The sequence below is a fragment of the Delphinapterus leucas genome, chromosome 5, assembly GCF_059928025.1.
Source record: "Delphinapterus leucas isolate spDelLeu-1000000601 "Yukka" chromosome 5, BTC_Dleu_Yukka2, whole genome shotgun sequence".
Classification (NCBI taxonomy): Eukaryota; Metazoa; Chordata; class Mammalia; order Artiodactyla; family Monodontidae; genus Delphinapterus; species Delphinapterus leucas.
This window is the reverse complement of record NC_143133.1, coordinates 117252016-117268751: the sequence shown is the minus strand read 5'-3', so window position 1 is coordinate 117268751 and position 16736 is coordinate 117252016. Positions and strand designations below refer to the sequence as shown.

Sequence of the window (16736 nt, the reverse complement as noted above, 5' to 3'; positions counted from 1 at the left end):
GTGAGGCTAGATTATAAGAAAGAGAGGTGAAAACACTTGGCTAACTTTGACGTTTTCACACTTTTTATAAAGCTCAGTGTTTTCTGTCCCCACCCCCACTCCCCCCACCCCGTGAACAGTAGCAACACCTGGGGCGGCGTAGGTGGGCCCGTGGTGACTGGTGGAGGGGAACAGGCAGAATTCTGCAGCCCACAAGCCTTCCAGATGCACACGGGAGCCCAGCGGGGATGGCCGTGTTCCCCGTGCACCCCTGTGAGTCCGTGCTTTCTCCCCCCAGACGAGTTCCGGGACGACAGCGTCTGTGACAGCGGCGTAGAGACATCCTTCTGCAAACTCAGCTTCACAGAGTCTCTGACCAGCGGCAGCTCCTTGCTAACTATTAACAAAGTGCCCCACGATTACGGGCAGGAAGGACCTCTAGAAGGCAAAATTTAGCCTGCTGGTAGCTTCCCACACCGAGTAAACCAAAGCTCTGCAATTCCATCGCGTTGTCCAGAGGAAGGAAGTGCATCCGAAGGTGCTCCGAGGAATACCGGCCTGCTTGGATCGCTCTGGGGTGTAATTCAAGGCCTCAAACGCGGATTTCTTCTTTGGTTCTGAAATGAATTTTAGTTCAGTTGACTTACCGATAGTATCTACGATCACAGCCCGCGGCTGGGCTGACGCCTCTTTGGGAGTGCGGTAGCTTGTTGAGCTTTACCAGCTGCTTTCTGTTATCATTGCTGCTGTCCCTCTGCTGCTTCCCCACTGTCATTAAAAGTTGTCACAGTCCCTACTGGGTGTTCCTTCTGGCCGTCCATAGCACAGTTGTGCATTCAGATTAAGGATTATGAATTTTAAAGTGAGAGTTATTTGGTGTGTGATTTAAAAAAAAAAAAAAAAAAAAGGCTCATTAGGACTTCCCTGGCTGTCCTGTGATTAGGACTCGGTGCTTCCACTGCAGGAGGCCCGGGTTCGATCCCTGGTTGGGGAACTAAGATCCCGCAAGCTGAGTGGCTGGGGGGAAAAAAAAAAAGCTCACTGCTTTTCCTAATGTGGTTCTCTCTGTGATTTGGAAAAAGAATATGTACATGTCAGTATTTAAACATGGTTACAATCAGTCCTGAAAATGGTATTTCCCCCCTTTGGCTGCATTTTGCTATTGTAAATATGTTTTTTAGATCAAATACTTTAAAGGAAAAAATGTTGGATTTATAAATGCTATTTTTTATTTTACTTTTATAATAAAAGGAAAAGTAAATTGATGAGCTCATCTTGTTTGATCTCGACAAATATTTTTCTAAGATTATTCCTTATAATCACGGGATCATTCCATAGCCTGGTTCTCACATTCACAGTTCCCTCTAGAATCAATTTTTTGATCCAGAAATGAGCAAAACAAAAAATATTTCAACCTGAGATGAAAGCTTTGGGTTTGTCAAATCCTTGCCAGGCTCATTTCATTTAGGCTGTGTCACTTCATCTTCCTCCATCATCTCATGCAAAACTGTTTCCTCTTCAACCCTCAATGTGTTCCCAATGCCTCTGCGATGCATAAAGTATTGAAAAGCCTTCCAGCACGAAGCTTTGCTGAACTCTTCACTCAAGAGGTTGAAAATAAGGGAGAGGAGAAATGAAAAGTGTTTGAATGAGGTGCTGTGGTGGACACTGTGATGTGCAACCCAGATCCTTCTTCCACGAAGGACTTGTCAGCCCAGCGGCTGGGGGCACACTAAACCAGTCCTTCATTGTCATTTCAACAGTCTTCACCAGGTATAGATTCCATCTCAAGAAACCACTTTCTTTGCTCATCCATAAGAAGTAACTCTTCATCCCTTTAAGATTTATTATGCGGTTCCAGCACTTCAGTCACATCTTCAGGCTCCACCTCTAATTCTACTTATTGTTTCCACCACATCTGCAGTTCATTCCTCCACTGAAATCTTGGCCCCCTCAAAGTCATCCATGAGGGCTGGAATCAACTTCTTCCAAACTCCGGTAGGAATGTGGATACTTTGACCTCTTCCCATGAATCATGAATATTCTTCATGGCATCTAGAATGGTGAATCCTTTCCAAAAGGTTTTCAATTGAATTTGCCCAGATCCAGCAGAGGAATTTCTACCTATAGCCTTACAAAGTGTATTTCTTAAGTGATAAGACTTGAAAGTGGAAATTACTCCTTGCTCCACGGCTGCAGAATGGATGTTGTGTTAGGAGGCATGAAAGCATCGTTAATCTTGTTGTACATCTCCATCAGAGCTCTCGGGTAACCAGGTGCGTTGTCAATGAGCAGTCCTATTTTGAAAGAAATCTCTTTTTCTGAGCAGTAGGTCTCAACAGTGGGCTTAAAATATTCAGCAAACCATGCTGTGAACAGCTGTGCTGTCATCCAGGCTTTGTTGTTCCATTTATGGAGCACACGCAGAGTAGATTTAGTGTACTTCTTAAGGGCTCTAGGGTTTTTAGAATTGTTAAGTGAGCACTGGTTTCAATTTAAAGCCACCAGGTACATTAGCCCCTAACAACAGAATCAGCCTGTCCTCTGAAGCCAGGCATTGACGTCTACTCTCTAGCTATGAAAGTCCTGGATGGCATCTTCTTCCAATAGAAGGCTGTTTCATCGGCACTGAAAGTTTGGTGTGTAGTGTAGCCACCTCGTTCAGTTATCTTCGATCTTCTGGATAACTTGCTGCGGCTTCTACATCAGCACTTGCTGTTTCACCTTGCTCTCTGGTGTTATGGAGATGCCTGCCTTCCTTCAGCCTCTTGAGCCAACCTCTGCCAGCTTCAGACATGTCTCCTGCAGCTTCCTCACCTTTCTCAATCTTTACAGAATTGAACAAACGGAGGGCCTTGCTCTGGAATAGGCTTTGGCTTAAGGGAAGGTTGTAGCTGGTTTGATCTTCTATCAGCAATAAGGCTCTTTTGCTTTCTTACCTTTGGTGTGTTCACTGGAGGAGCACTTTTCATTCCCTTCGAGAACGGAAGGGAATTGGCTTGGCTAACTGCTGCGAGAGGCCTAGTTTTCAGCCTTTCTTGGCTTTCGACATACCTTCCTGAGCTTGATCGTGTCTAGCTTTTGATTTAAAGGGAGAGACGTGCAACTTTTTCCTTTCACTTGAACACTTAGAGGACCTTGTAGGGTTATTAACTGGCCTGATTTCAATATGGTTGTGTCTCAGGGAATAGAGAGGCCCGAGGAGAAGGAGAGAGACAGGGAACGGCCATTCGGTGGAGCGGTCAGAACACACTCATCATTTATCAGTTAGGCTCACCGTCTTCTATGGGCATGGTTTGTGACACCTCAAAACAATTACAATAGTAACATCAGAGATCACAGATCACCATAACAAATACAATAATAATGAAAACTTCGAAATATTTCAAGAATTACCAAATTGTGACACAGAGACACGAAGTGAGCAAATACTGTTGTAAAAAATGGCGCTGGTTAACACAGGGTTACCACAAACCTTCAATTGATGAAAAAAACAAAACAAAAACCCCCCCTGCAGTATCTGCAAAGCGCAATAAAGAAAAGCGCAATCAAACGAGGTATGCCTGTATTCCAGTTTTTGAAAGTTGTATTTTTAAAGTAAAAACAGTAGCTCTGAGTCTCCATAATTCTCCAACAGCAAACCCATGCCTCCATTCCTCCGCCAGTTTCATTCCTCTGTGAGAAACAGCTATTTTCCAGGTGGCCACGATGAGGCCTCCAGTCTTACGGTATCGTGCGGACACTCCTCCTCCTGAGGGGAGGGGCCTACGTTCCTTCTCTGTACATCTAGCCGGGTGTGTGACAAGGGGAGAAGTGATGCTAAGGGATTTCCAATGTTAGGTAAGAAAATGCAATACAACTTCAGTCCCCCTGGGTCGAGTCTCTCCCTCCTGGAACCCAGTCACCAGGCATGCTCTGAGGGAGCCAGTGGCCACGTGGAGAAGCCTCATGTAGGTGTTCAACCAACAGCCTTCACCAAGGTCACAGCCAACGCCGGCGTCAACCAGAGTGAAGCTTTGAGAGGATTCCAGCCAGAGTCACACCTGACTAGCCTTCACGCTGCCTCAGCTGGCACGCGGAGGCCTGCCCCAGTGGCAGATTCAGGAGTAAATGAAACAATGGCTGATGTTTTCAGTCTTAGGTGTGGGGTGGCTTGTTACCGTCTCCAGGTCTCTAGCCCAACAATTCCCACACCAGGAGGTCACTTTAAAGAGAAGCTGACAGCAGGAACAACGAAGCAACTCATGCCCAGACTAAAAATAACATTCCCCTACTTTAATAAGAAGCCCTGCTTCTGTTCCAGAAACTTCCTCTCTCTCCTCCCAGATTGCAGCGCTGGCCTGAGCCTCTGCATGGTGCTCAGACAAAAAGGCTACCAACGCTGTCTGTGCCTCTGAGGAAGGAGTGTTTTTCATTTAGGACCAGCAGATGAGGAAAAATACCAGAAGGAATGCAGGAGACAGGTGGAAAGCTACAATGGGCCTGAAATAAACCTTCCCAGAAAGCTGTCTCTCAGCAGGAAGCCATTTAAAAATAGCTTCCTGGACTTCCCAGGTGGTGCAGTGGTTAAGAATCTGCCCGCCAATGCAGGGGACACGGGTTCGAGCCCTGGTCCGGGAAGATCCCACATGCCGCGGAGCAACTAAGCACATGCGCCACAACTACTGAGCCTGCGCTCTGGAGCCCATGAGCCACAACTACTGAGCCCGCGTGTCACAACTACTGAGCCCACATGCCACAACTACTGAAGCCCGTGCACCTAGAGCCCATGCTCTGCAACAAGAGAAAGCACTGCAGTGAGAAGCCCACGCACCTCAACGAACAGTAGCCCCCGCTCGCCACAACCAGAGAAAGCCCATGCGCAGCAACAAAGACCCAACGCAGCCAAAAATAAAAATAAATTAATTAATTAAATAAAAATAGCTCCCTTAGAACCTTTGTCATCTTTTGAGCTTTCTATACCCTGCAAGCATAACCTAGACTTTTTCAGGATCGGCAGTCTTTCTTTTTTGGCTGTAGGAAGCCAGCCTGCTGCTCATTTACCCACCGGAGTCCCCTGCAGTAGTTGGATGTGGCGAGGATATTCCCAGCACCATCTCGGAGGGCAGCCCCACAAACCCACAAACCGGACCCTCTGCATCTTAGCAGGAGAAAGAGGGGAAGGAGTCAGGCAGATTTGAGCATTTGTTATTTGCCAGCCCCTTTGCTTTAATGAATTCTAGTGATAATTCTCATGACATCCCCATGGGGTACATATTTAACCCCAATTTTACAATGAGGAAACAGATAATCTGAATATTAACTAACTCACCCCAGATTCAAATCCAGGTGTGTCTGATTCCACAGGTTATTCTTTAGCCATACCTGAAGTCCTGTATGTAAGAGAGAAAGAAAAAAATCCATACAAATCTGTATAAGGATGATGGAGTCATAATGTACCCCAGGCAAAATGCAAAGTGAACCCAGAGTATCACTAAAAAGATATGTTGCTTAAATGTTCACATGACTTGATTTTCCCTGTAATAACAGGCTAAGATGCTTAACTATAAATTATTCGTAGACTGGAGGTCTCTAGTTGCATCTCTTTCTCCTCCTTATTTTGTGTTTTTGGGGGAATTTTCTTTCTGATTGTGCTTCCGCAGGTAATGGACTTAGGGAGGCACAGAAGTCCAGAGAAGATGGAACTAAAATCCTTTTATTTTCTTAAGGATCACAGAACTTAGGGCTAGACAGTATCTTAAAGATCATCTAAATAAATCATCCAAATTGCCATCTTTTTTTAAACACCTACGACGTGAAAACATCTCCTCCCTATAATCCTCAGTATAGCTGCTGCTTTGTTACACCACCAATCCCACAGACTACAAGTTCCTGTCCATGGGTTTTCTAGGTTCGTCGCTTGGGTTTGGGGTTGAGGGAAGTGCTGAGGAGGGGCGTGAAATTAAATGGATAGCATTCTCCGTTATTATAGATTCCACTGTGTCTGTAATAGCCTGCTTCCATCACCCTGGACAAGTGACTAGGTCCACAAATTGTTCAAGTTTCTTAGAATAAGAGGGAGGAAGGGGCTGAGACAGCATTTTCTCACCTGCAGCAATTAGCTTTTCCATATTGATATCTCTCTCCAAAATGATTATTTCATTAAGATATCACAAAAACCCTCAAGGAACGAAGATATGTATTCGGTCTAGATTTCTCGAGCATCTGTCACCTGCCAGGCTCTACAGTGAGTGGTGACTCATTATCCCATATTACTTGTTCAAAAACTCTGTGAAGTAAGAACTTTGTTGCAATTTTACAGATGAGGAGACTGAGGCACACATAAAGCTTTTAACCCACAGGATCTCCTGTCTCCACTCACGTGTTTCAATAAACCACACTTGCAGTAGGGGACAGGGGTGAGTAGGGCATCTCTCTTCCACATAGTCATGAAGGGATCCAGGCTGACAGTGACTCTCCCTCCAACCCTTGGCTCCTAAGGTCTTGCTGGGGGTGATGGTCCAGTCAGCTGGAAGGGAGAGCACGGAGAAGTACGTGTGGGGGTTTAGAATGGGCCCCTTCCTCCCTCACACTGCAGTGGAAAAAAACTTTAGTCCCATGGCCACACCAAGAGCTGGGAGGCTACCTACGTGGGTGATCTACTTTTGTTCCCAGTATCAGGAGGGAGGTTGCTTTTGGCAAACAGGTCCCGGTTTCTGGCACAAATCAAAATTCCTTACCTAAAGGATGGAGATTGAACCTGAAGTTCCTTCGAGTTCCAACTTATGTGCAAACATCCACTCACTCTGAAAGCCACCTGCAATCATGCTAAATGGCCATCATCAAGGGCAAAATCATTTCCCTGGATTAAGAAGGAAAGATGCATTGGAAGGACAATGTCACAGGTTCTCTTACGGAAATCCTCAGAGATGACCAAGGGTATTAGATCAGGTAGGATGAGGGGAGGGACAGTTACCGCAGCAAAGTCTTGTTATCCCTGCTCTGACTCAGGAGGACTCCCGCTCTCCAGCCTCCATGGTCTGTAGTCCCTTAAGTGCCGTGCAAGAGCCCTTGGGCATGTTGATGCTAAAGCTGAAGGTCTTCAAGTGGCCGTGGTGCTTGGGATCCCACCCAAAGGAGAGGGACAAGCAAGTTCATCTTTCTTGCAGTCTGCAGAGAACTGGCAGAAGACTAGCAGATGAAACTGAATTCTAGCAATCCCATCTCCCAGGCTTCCTTCTTGGGACTCAGGAAGCAGAGTTGGTGCTGAAGATGGTGAGATGAAACCTTGAATACGACGGCATCAGCTCAGGGAGGGTGACGAGTTGATGCCGGATATCAGATAACCATGCTGCTAGGTCTATTCTCTGGCCAGAGAGAGATTTTTTCTTTCCAAACCTGTTTTACAGTTTTCCTTCCCTTTCCTAAGGCAAGAATGCACAACTGAAGTTATTTTTGCTTCAAAAATTTTAAATGAAGGGCTTCCCTGGTGGCGTAGTGGTTGAGCCTGCCAATGCAGGGGACACGGGTTTGTGCCCCGGTCCGGGAGAATCCCACATGCCGTGGAGCGGCTGCGCCCGTGAGCCATGGCCGCTGAGCCTGTGCGTCTGGAGCCTGTGCTCCGCAATGGGAGAGGCCACAGCAGTGAGAGGCCCGCGTACCGAAAAAAAAAAAAAAAAAAATTTTAAATGAGAAACTTCATGCCATGATTTTTTTTTTCTTTTGCAGGACAACCAGTTTGTCACTTTGTTCAAATGTAAATGTTCTCTTTTGCTTTTGAAATAAACTTCCTTTCATAATTTTGAAAAAATATAAAAACAAAACTTGTAAACATGAATGCTTTTACAAGATATTTTCAAATATTTATTCTCATAACAATCTGAGAGGTAAAAAGCAGGCAGGGGGAGTAATTCCTGCCATTTTCCACAGACAGAAAAAGATGCTGAGGTGCCTGGAGGTCCCCAGCCTAGTGTAAGGGACTGGACTCAGCCATCAGTGCTCACACTGTGCTCCTGGGCCTCTCTCCACAGCCAATCACGGACTGCACGGCTGCTCTGAAAGGCAAGGTGGCACAGACGTGCCCAAGAGGGGGTAGGCGAAGCTGCCCAGGTGCTGGCACTGAAGGCTGGTACACCAGTGGGAAACTGGCATCCCATCAACAAAGGACTCGGTGGCTTCAGCACGTGAGGCACTCACGCTAGTCTCTGCAAATGAACCCCAGAGGGGCCGCGAGAGTCATGCTGGTTTTCTCTCCCTACCCATCCTCCTTCAGCCTCACTCTCCTTCTTTGGCTTTGGAGCCCTCAGAAGCTTCCTCTCAACACCCTGCCTGGTCCTGCCCATTTCCTTGTGTCCCTTCCATCCCACCAAAATTCAAGCCAGGGCATCCAAAATGCTCCCCAAGGGGCACCGCGTTAATGCAGAATCCTGTCTCATAGCCTGGCCCAGAGAGGCCGAAGGATCAGCAATCACATCCCTGTGAGGACCCACCGCAGCTCCACAGGCAGGTACCACCACCGGAGCAGGGCCGCCCAAAAGAAACATTCCCGTCTCCTTCCTAAGTACCACCCCCTGCACCCCTTCCATCACTGCCTGGGCCCCAGCACCAGGGGTGACTCTACCTCTCCCACAGACGGGGACATACATGCTCCGGAAGTATTTATGTGCTCATGGACGACTGGGCAAGTCAGCCTGATGCCAAAGCAGCCCTTAGCCGTCTTCTCCTTCCCAGTGTTGATCTGGGAAGGTCAGAGTCACCGTTTGGCCCCGACTGCTTTCCTCCCTCACCAAAAGCACGTCTTGAATGATGATCAACATATGCACACAGCAAATGCACCGGGGACCGTTCGTTTTAGTTCTGAAAGGCAAAGAGACTCCAGGTTTAAAGTTTCAAGAAAGAATGTGTGGCCAGCGAGTCACCCACAGGGCCACCGCCTTAGACAGAAGAGGCCATGCTGGACCAGGAAAGACCCTCCATTGCTCCCTCCATCACCAGAAGTTTGGGCCTTTCTGCAAACCATGCCGTAACTCAGGGTTTCAGTAACTCATGGTTTCAGTCCTTCTCGCTCTCCGTCACTGTGGCTTTTAAGAGATCATCTGACTTCTCCCCCATCAATCAGCTATGCTGGAGGCTTTGTGCCAAGTTTTCATAGCTCCGTAGCAGTTAAAATTGGGATTAAAATCATTTAGATGCCCTTTTGCCCAGGTAGCAACAATGAAGGGAAATGAAATAAACTGAAAGGCAGACAGCAGAAAGAGTCTCTCTGCAGGTCTGACCCTTGGGACCATCAGCCTCACGGGTGCCCTGCCTCTGAGCCCTGGAGCTTAAACAAAGCTGCTGCCTTCCTTCCTCCCCCTCTCCCTCCTCCCCGCTTTCTCCCTCTATCCATCCCTCTTTCTTTCTCTCCTTCTCTCTCCCCGTCTCTTTCTTTCAAGAAAGACTCCAGAATTCCAGGACACTGGCATCCAGCTCTCTGAAGCCTGGACAGGGGACGGGGGTGGGGGGTGGGGGGCGGTCCCCACAAGCTCTTCCTTAGACTCCCCTCCCCGCTTTACTCTGGGGGAGCTTCTGGGAAACCAGTGCCGTGGCCCAGGGTCCCCTCCAGCCACCACCAGCCTCATTTCCTGTGCACAAGAGGCCTCTGCTGGAAGAAGCAGAACTTTGCACCATCACCGAACAGCTGGCATGCCTCTTGTTACTCAAATTTTTGCGTCAGTAAAATTGGAAGGAGGCTCACCAAAAGAAAGAAATTTAGAAATTCTTCGGCTTACTGCCTGAAAATTTCTCCTCCAACTCAGGTCACAGAAGACTGACGATTATTTTCCTTTGGTAGAGAAAACTTAAATCATTCTGTTTCTTTTGGCAAGGAAAATGTAAGACCCCTAGGCCTGATCATCCCAGCCACAGCCAACTGTATTCTTTGAGGAATAATCACCGTAAGCCAGCGTTTACAGCTCACTTACCCATCCTAGGCATTGTACGTCCTTTATTTTACGTAATCCTCACAATTCTATGAGATGGTAATTCCTATAACCTCATCTTAAAGATAAGGAAACTGAGGCTTAGAAGTTAAGTGATTTGTCCAAGTTCAGTACGTGTTAGAGCCAAACTTGCATACTGGAGGTTTATTATCAGACCAAGAGCCTGTACTGCCCTCTCCAAGGTCTGGCTATGTCTCACCTGCAAGCCCTGCCTTTATCCACAAGAATACTTTTGATTACAAAATCAGAACACCTGACTATGAGTGGATTAAACAAATAGAGGCTTTCTTTTAAAAATATCATTGTGGAGGCTTCCCTGGTGGTGCAGTGGTTGAGTCCGCCTGCCGATGCAGGGGACACGGGTTCGTGCCCCGGTCCGGGAGGATCCCACATGCCGCAGAGCGGCTGGGCCCGTGAGCCATGGCCGCTGAGCCTGCGCGTCCGGAGCCTGTGCTCCGCAACGGGAGAGACCACAACAGTGAGAGGCCCGTGTACCGCAAAAACAAAACAAAACAAAAAAAAAATCATTGTAAGAAGATCGGAGATAGATCTAGATTTTACATGGACTCTTGCCTTTTAAAAATGTTAATAAGTAATACAACTTTTAAAAGCACTGCGTGGGCCTACAAAGTCATCTGCTGGCCAAATATGACTTGTGTATGACCTGAACCACACTTTCTGCAATCGTACTGTCAACATGACCAGGCAGGGGGCTTCCCTGGTCCTGCCAGTGCAGGGGACGCATGTTCAAGCCCTGGTCCGGGAAGATCCCACATGCCGCGGAGCAACTAAGCCCGTGCGCCACAACTACTGAGCCTGTGCTCTAGAGTCTGCAAGCCCCACTCCTGAGCCCACGTGCCACAACTACTGAAGCCCACATGCCTAGAGCCCATGCCCCACAACAAGAGAAGCCACCACAGTGAGAAGCACGTGCTCAGGATTGAAGAGTAGCCCCTGCTCGCCACAACTAGAGAAAGCCCGCATGCAGCAATGAAGACCCAATGCAGCCAAAAATAAAATAAATACATTAAAAAAAAAAATGACCAGGCAGAGTGATGAGCTGACAGCTCTGAGACAGAATCAAGGTCCTTACCTCTCCCCTTCCAGGAGCCACTGCTGCCCCCTCACTCCTATGGGTTCCCCTGGATGATGCTGTTTCCAACCCTCATCCAATGCCCTGAGCAAGTGCCAGTTCTGCCCACCTCCCTAGGCTTTCCTTGATGACGTAACACAGAGGTAATGATAATGATAATAACATTTATTGAATAAGTATTGTATGCTATCAATATCTATGCATCAACCCATTTAGTCCTCACAGTTAACATATGAGGTATGATTATTATTATCCCACGTGTACAGAAAGACCCAGTAACTTATATGCAATGTCAAACAGCCTACTAATGGTAGATCTGGAACTCAAACATATGTATTTCAAAACATATGTGATTTCAAAGCCCATAACTTTAACTGTTGTAGGATGCTTTTGGTTATAAACTCAGAATACCTGACTACAACTGGATTAAACAAATAGGCCTTATTTTTTATAAGACCAGAGTGAGATGATTACAAGGCTAGTTCAGTAGTTCAACATCTCTGACATCTCCCTATTCAACACTGTTTCCTCAAGGTCACAAAAAGGCTGCAGCAGCTCCAAGTATCAGGCCTCACACAACAGCCTTTTAACTTTGGCAACAGCATAGGGTTCCTCCTCAAGTCTCTCTCTTGTTAGGCAGGAAAACCTTCCCTCAAAACCCCCCATTAAGTATCACCTCATGTTTCATTTGCCAGAATTGTCGCATGCCTAACCCTAGACCAACCACTGGCAAAGGAGAATAGGATTAGTATAACCAACTATGATTCAGTCCCTGGGGCTGGACGCATAGCCACTTCTATTAGCAGAGAACAGGAGGAAATAGCCGTAGAATGGCCTGCCAATAATGTCTGTTCCAACTACAGGGAACATGTGAATTGTCTCCCAGGATCCAGTAAATCTTACAAAAGCTGTAATAAGTAACATTACAGAATAAGAACAAAGGGTCGTTCCCACATACATTATGAGACAGGAATGAGTACCAGTTCTCAACCAGAAATTTCCATGATCCCAACACCCCATTTGCCCAGATTTCTAGGCCATTCTGGCATTGCTGTCATCCTTTGTGCTCACCCGCTGCACACACAGCACAACGTGGCACAAGCTGGTGCTCAGTAAACCCCGTGCAAAGGCTGAGACCTGACCTAAGGAGTCCAGCTGCATCACTGGTGCATACTCTCTTTTCATGGCAGGATTCAGTAACCTCTGTCTAAAGAAAATGAGAGACAGTTACAAAACATGACACAGCGATGTGATGCCCGTATTTCTGCAAAGCCTGTTCACTGTTTGGCCCCTATTTGAGGGCTCAGAGATGTCATGGCAGGTTAGTCCCCTTCAGCTTACTGATCACAAGCTCAGAGCCCAGCCTAGCTGACCAGCTGGTCTTGTGCTTTTCCTCCCTCGTGTATTAATTACAGTGACAGCCTTTTAAGACTCCTTTCTCAACTGACATTTCTTTCATTTATTTTTTTTTATCATAAACTTTCAAAAAAACTTTCCTAAAGTGTTGAACAAGATGGCCTTATCCTACGTTGCTCCCCCAGAGAATATTCTTCTGTCTCAAATCTGTGTCACTTTAGGAATGCTTGGGAAATATATCTATCTCTCCTGTACTCCGGTTCACTTTCATTCCAATAGCGAACAGAATCTTCCTGTTTATTTTCCAAAGTCAAGTAAGAGGAAAAAGGAGAAGAGTTTTAGTGAATGTGATTGAGAATATTACCATTTTTGCTGTTTTCTTGATTCTAAACTGGGAAGATGTAATCCTGTGAGCTGACCTCTTTCCATCTCACTCTCTGGAATGTGCTTTGCAGCCACACAGCAGAAGGACCGGATACTGGTCTTCCCATTCTATTAATGTTTGCATAACCACTAACAGAAAAGCCTTCTCAGAAATCCAAAGCCAAGAGTGACTACATCCAATTCTATGCCAGCAAACGTGGCAAAATAAATCTACTAAAATGGTAGAAATTATTAACCTCAGTGCCACATACAAACTGTGAAAGAACGTTTTGGATGTAACTATTCTCTTACAGAAATAATGTATATACAACACATTTCTCTCCTTTTATAAATTGTTGTCAGCATATATTTATGTCCATTCATTAATTTATTCTTCCTTTATAAATTCATTAGTTTCTGACATCTCCCCCCTACACACACACTTTAAAAAAAATTCTTAGGGCTTCCCTGGTGGCGCAGTGGTTGAGAGTCCGCCTGCCGATGCAGGGGACACGGGTTCGTGCCCCGGTCCGGGAAGATCCCACGTGCTGCGGAGCGGCTGGGCCCATGGGCCATGGCCACTGAGCCTGCGCGTCTGGGGCCTGTGCTCCGCAGCGGGAGAGGCCACAACAGTGAGAGGCCCGCGTACCGAAAAAAAAAAAAAATTCTTAAAAGACATTTGCCTTGAGGAGGGGAATTAAGATGGAGGACATAGAGCTTCCCCACCCCCCAATCCCCACACAGACAGAGCAAAAATACACCCACTTGTGGAACAATTCTCACAGAACACTAACTGGGAACTGGCAGAAGAAATCCTATACACCCAAAGCTGCTAGAAAGATCTCCATGTAACTGGGTAGGGCGGGAAAAAAGCATCAGGCCGGGACCTGTGCTCCTGGGAGAGATCTGTAAGGAAACAAGGTCCGCATGGGTGGACCCTCGCCCAGAGGAGTGAACCGGTTGACTCACAATCTGGGTGTCCCAGTCCTGGGGTCCTGCAAGGAGGAGACAAGACCCCTTGCCCATCAGGAAATCTGCTGGGACAGACAGAAGGGCTGGAGAAGCCTAGACTTTACTCGCAAGGAGTGTGCACGCTTGCAGGCATGCTAACAGTCAGGGCAGAAAAAGCCTTGACCTGGCGGCTGCCGCCTCAGCACAGTTCCCAATATGAAGGGTCAAACAACCAGGTCCTGCCCACTCCTGTCCACTCTCACGCCTGCTGTGAGATCTGGGCAAAGATTCAGTCTAGCTACACAGAGACAGACTGGGGCGCCTGGGGAGTGGCCTAGGTAGAGCCACCGAGACCACTGTCAGCACGTGCTCTGGGCTGGCGGTCCAGCCATGGCAGACATCGTCAGCACGCGCACCGGGCAGCACCACAAGGACGAGCAGCGTCTAAGCTCTGAATCTTGGGCAGACAGGCCCAGGAAGCGTGCAGGCGCAGGCAGCGGCTGTTTCCCAGAGAGAGCGCCCTGGCTCCCCCCGCTTCACACCGTGGCTTAGCACCAGACCTGGGGCACACAGATCCAGGGATAAGCCACCTCAGTTCCTGCAGACACAACGCCCCGACCCCAAGTCCCAGCCCACTCCACACCACAGCCTAGCCCTAGATCTGGGACAAACACAACAGAGAAAGAGATGTGGCCCTGGGTTGCTTCTAAGCGGAACCGTGGATGCCTACACAGGTGGCACATGCATCACCTTTGGGGCAGGGCACACACTCAAGGGCAAGGGAACCTGATCAAACCCAACCATCAGGGCTTCTACTCCAACAACTGGGCAGCAGACCCTGCCACTGACAGGGTGGTGACAGCCACAGGGGAAAGAGGAAGCCCCACCTCACATCCAGCACAGGCTCTAGACATTACAACACCAACCGCTCCCCTTTAGTCTAGGGGAAAACAGCCAGCACACTCTTAGGAAAGGCGTGGCTGGCATCCATACCAAAGCCAGTCCTTGCACCAAAAACACTGAACACAGAGAATACACAGGACACTCCCACATAAAAACACCCCTTTAGAGACTTCCTCTGGTGGCCCAATAGTTAAGAATCCGCCTGCCAACGCAGGGGACACAGGTTCAAGCCCTGGTCCGGGAAGATCCCACATGCCACGGAGCAACTAAGCCCGTGCGCCACAGCTACTGAGCCTGTGCTCTAGAGCCCGCAAGCCACAACTACCGAGCCCATGTGCCACAACTACAGAAGCCTGCACACCTAGAGCCCATGCTCTGCAACAAGAGAAGCCACTGCGATGAGAAGCCTGCGCACCGCAACGGAGAGTAGCCCCCGCTCGCCGCAACTAGAGAAAGCCTGTACACAGCAATGAAGACCCAACGCAGCCAAAAGCTAATAAATAAGTAAAGTTAAAAGAAAAAAACACCCCTTTAAGGCCACAGTAGATAACTTTCTCTGTCTCTGTGAATTTAGGAGAAACAGTTAAGTAAAATGAAAAGGCAGAGGAGCTACTCCCAATTAAAAGAACAAGAGAAATCCCCTGAAAGAACAAATAATGAAACAGACTTTACCAGTCCACTAGATCCTGAGTTCAAAAAGGAGCTAAAAAAAAATGCTAAAGGGATTCAGAAAGATTATCGATAGAAATGCAGATCACTGTAACGAAGAATTAGAAACTACAAAGATGAACCAGTCAAAAATAGATGATTCGGGAAGAGATATGGGAACATATGTATAACTGATTCACTTTGTTATAAAGCAGAAACTAACATACCATTGTAAAGCAATTATACTCCAATAAAGATGTTAAAAATAAAAAATTAAAGAAAAAATAGATGATTCAACTGCTGAGATGTAAACCAATCTACAAGCAATGAATAGCAGACTAAATGACACAGAAGAACAAATAAGTCACCTGGAAGATGGAATAATGGAAATCACACAATCGTAACAGCAGCAGCAGGCAGGCAAATTTTTTAAAAAATGAAAGCTACGTACGAGATCTACGGGATAATATAAAGTGTGCCAACCTATGCACAATAGGGGTTGCAGAAGGAGGAGAGAGAGAAGGGCATCAAAAATGTATTTTGTTTGTTTTATGCTTTAGTTACTTAAGCCTTACAAGGTTATGTAGAGAGGTACCATCTTCTGTACCAAAAATAGACAAGAAAATGCTATCAATACTGGTGTACTGTAATGTGAATCTATACTGGTGAACAGAACTTTTTGTTCCCCTTATTAAAACCGCAGTGTCCTTTTCTCATTTGTAGCTTCCTGCATCACCCCAAACAATAATAATTATATATATATATGTATATGTACACACACACATATATAAAGAATGACGTTGATAATGTGATCATGGAGACATTATCTTCACAAAAATGATGAAAATATAAAATTCTGTTTTCTTTTCTATGTCAACCCTAAGTATCCCAAATCCCCTTCATTTATAAGTGTTTGGTTTTTCTCTCCCCTCGAGGATACAGGTCATGTTTCCAGCCCCAGGTGGTATTCCACAGCTTCACCAACTTTATGAGAAGTCTTGTGCCTGCCCTCAAATATGACGGATGCACATGCTGGGTAAAATTATGTTTAAAAACGCCACTCCTGAGACTGTTGTTACAGAAAGTCGAGCTAGTTTAAATAAGACAGCACAGCACCCGTTTCACTACGAGGATTAGCAGTGCAGTGACTGACGGTTCAGATGGTCGGAGGACAGAGAAAGAGACTGATGGATAAAGTGTATCTCGAAGGAAATCACGTTCGATGTTAGATTGTTTGGCTTTTACATTTTAATTACTTCTTACAGAAGACTGCATTAAAAAACTTTGTACATCTACATAGCGATTTATCCATTCAGACCTTTTCTTTTAGAACAAGAAGTTTACATAAAATCCTACCTTCTAAAGACTGAGAAAGTGCCGGCTGCAGTTATCATGAAGAAATCCTCTGGCTGACTTCACAGAGCTTGAGTGTGATCCTGTAGTCTTGTTTCCAGTTCCTGAGTCACCACAGTGACGTTCGTTAT

The 16736-nt window shown here is 46.7% G+C and overlaps 2 protein-coding genes across 18 annotated transcripts in view; one reads left to right on the top strand and one right to left on the bottom strand.

Moving 5' to 3' along the window:
• Nucleotides 1-1244, top strand: part of NFKB1 (nuclear factor kappa B subunit 1) — a 121811-nt gene extending 120567 nt beyond the window's left edge. For all 7 annotated transcript variants that reach the window (XM_022582439.3, XM_022582441.3, XM_089912436.1 and 4 more), the window contains one exon: nt 278-1244. In XM_022582439.3, coding sequence (XP_022438147.1) covers nt 278-435 — 158 coding nt within the window. In that variant the 3' untranslated portion in view covers nt 436-1244. The remainder of the gene's footprint in view (nt 1-277) is intronic.
• MANBA (mannosidase beta) overlaps nt 1-16736 on the bottom strand; it is a 168827-nt gene that overhangs the window by 18987 nt on the left and 133104 nt on the right. For 6 of the 11 annotated variants that reach the window (XM_089912441.1, XM_089912438.1, XM_022582442.3 and 3 more), the window contains one exon: nt 864-16736. This exon is cut by the window's right edge and continues 17284 nt beyond it. The exons of 1 other annotated variant lie outside the window; for it this stretch is intronic. The gene's annotated coding sequence lies outside the window, so the exon portion shown is untranslated. Of the gene's footprint in view, nt 1-863 lie in introns of those variants that run through there. 4 more of the 11 variants (XR_016393401.1, XR_016393400.1, XR_016393402.1 and 1 more) reach the window with 4 other exon arrangements.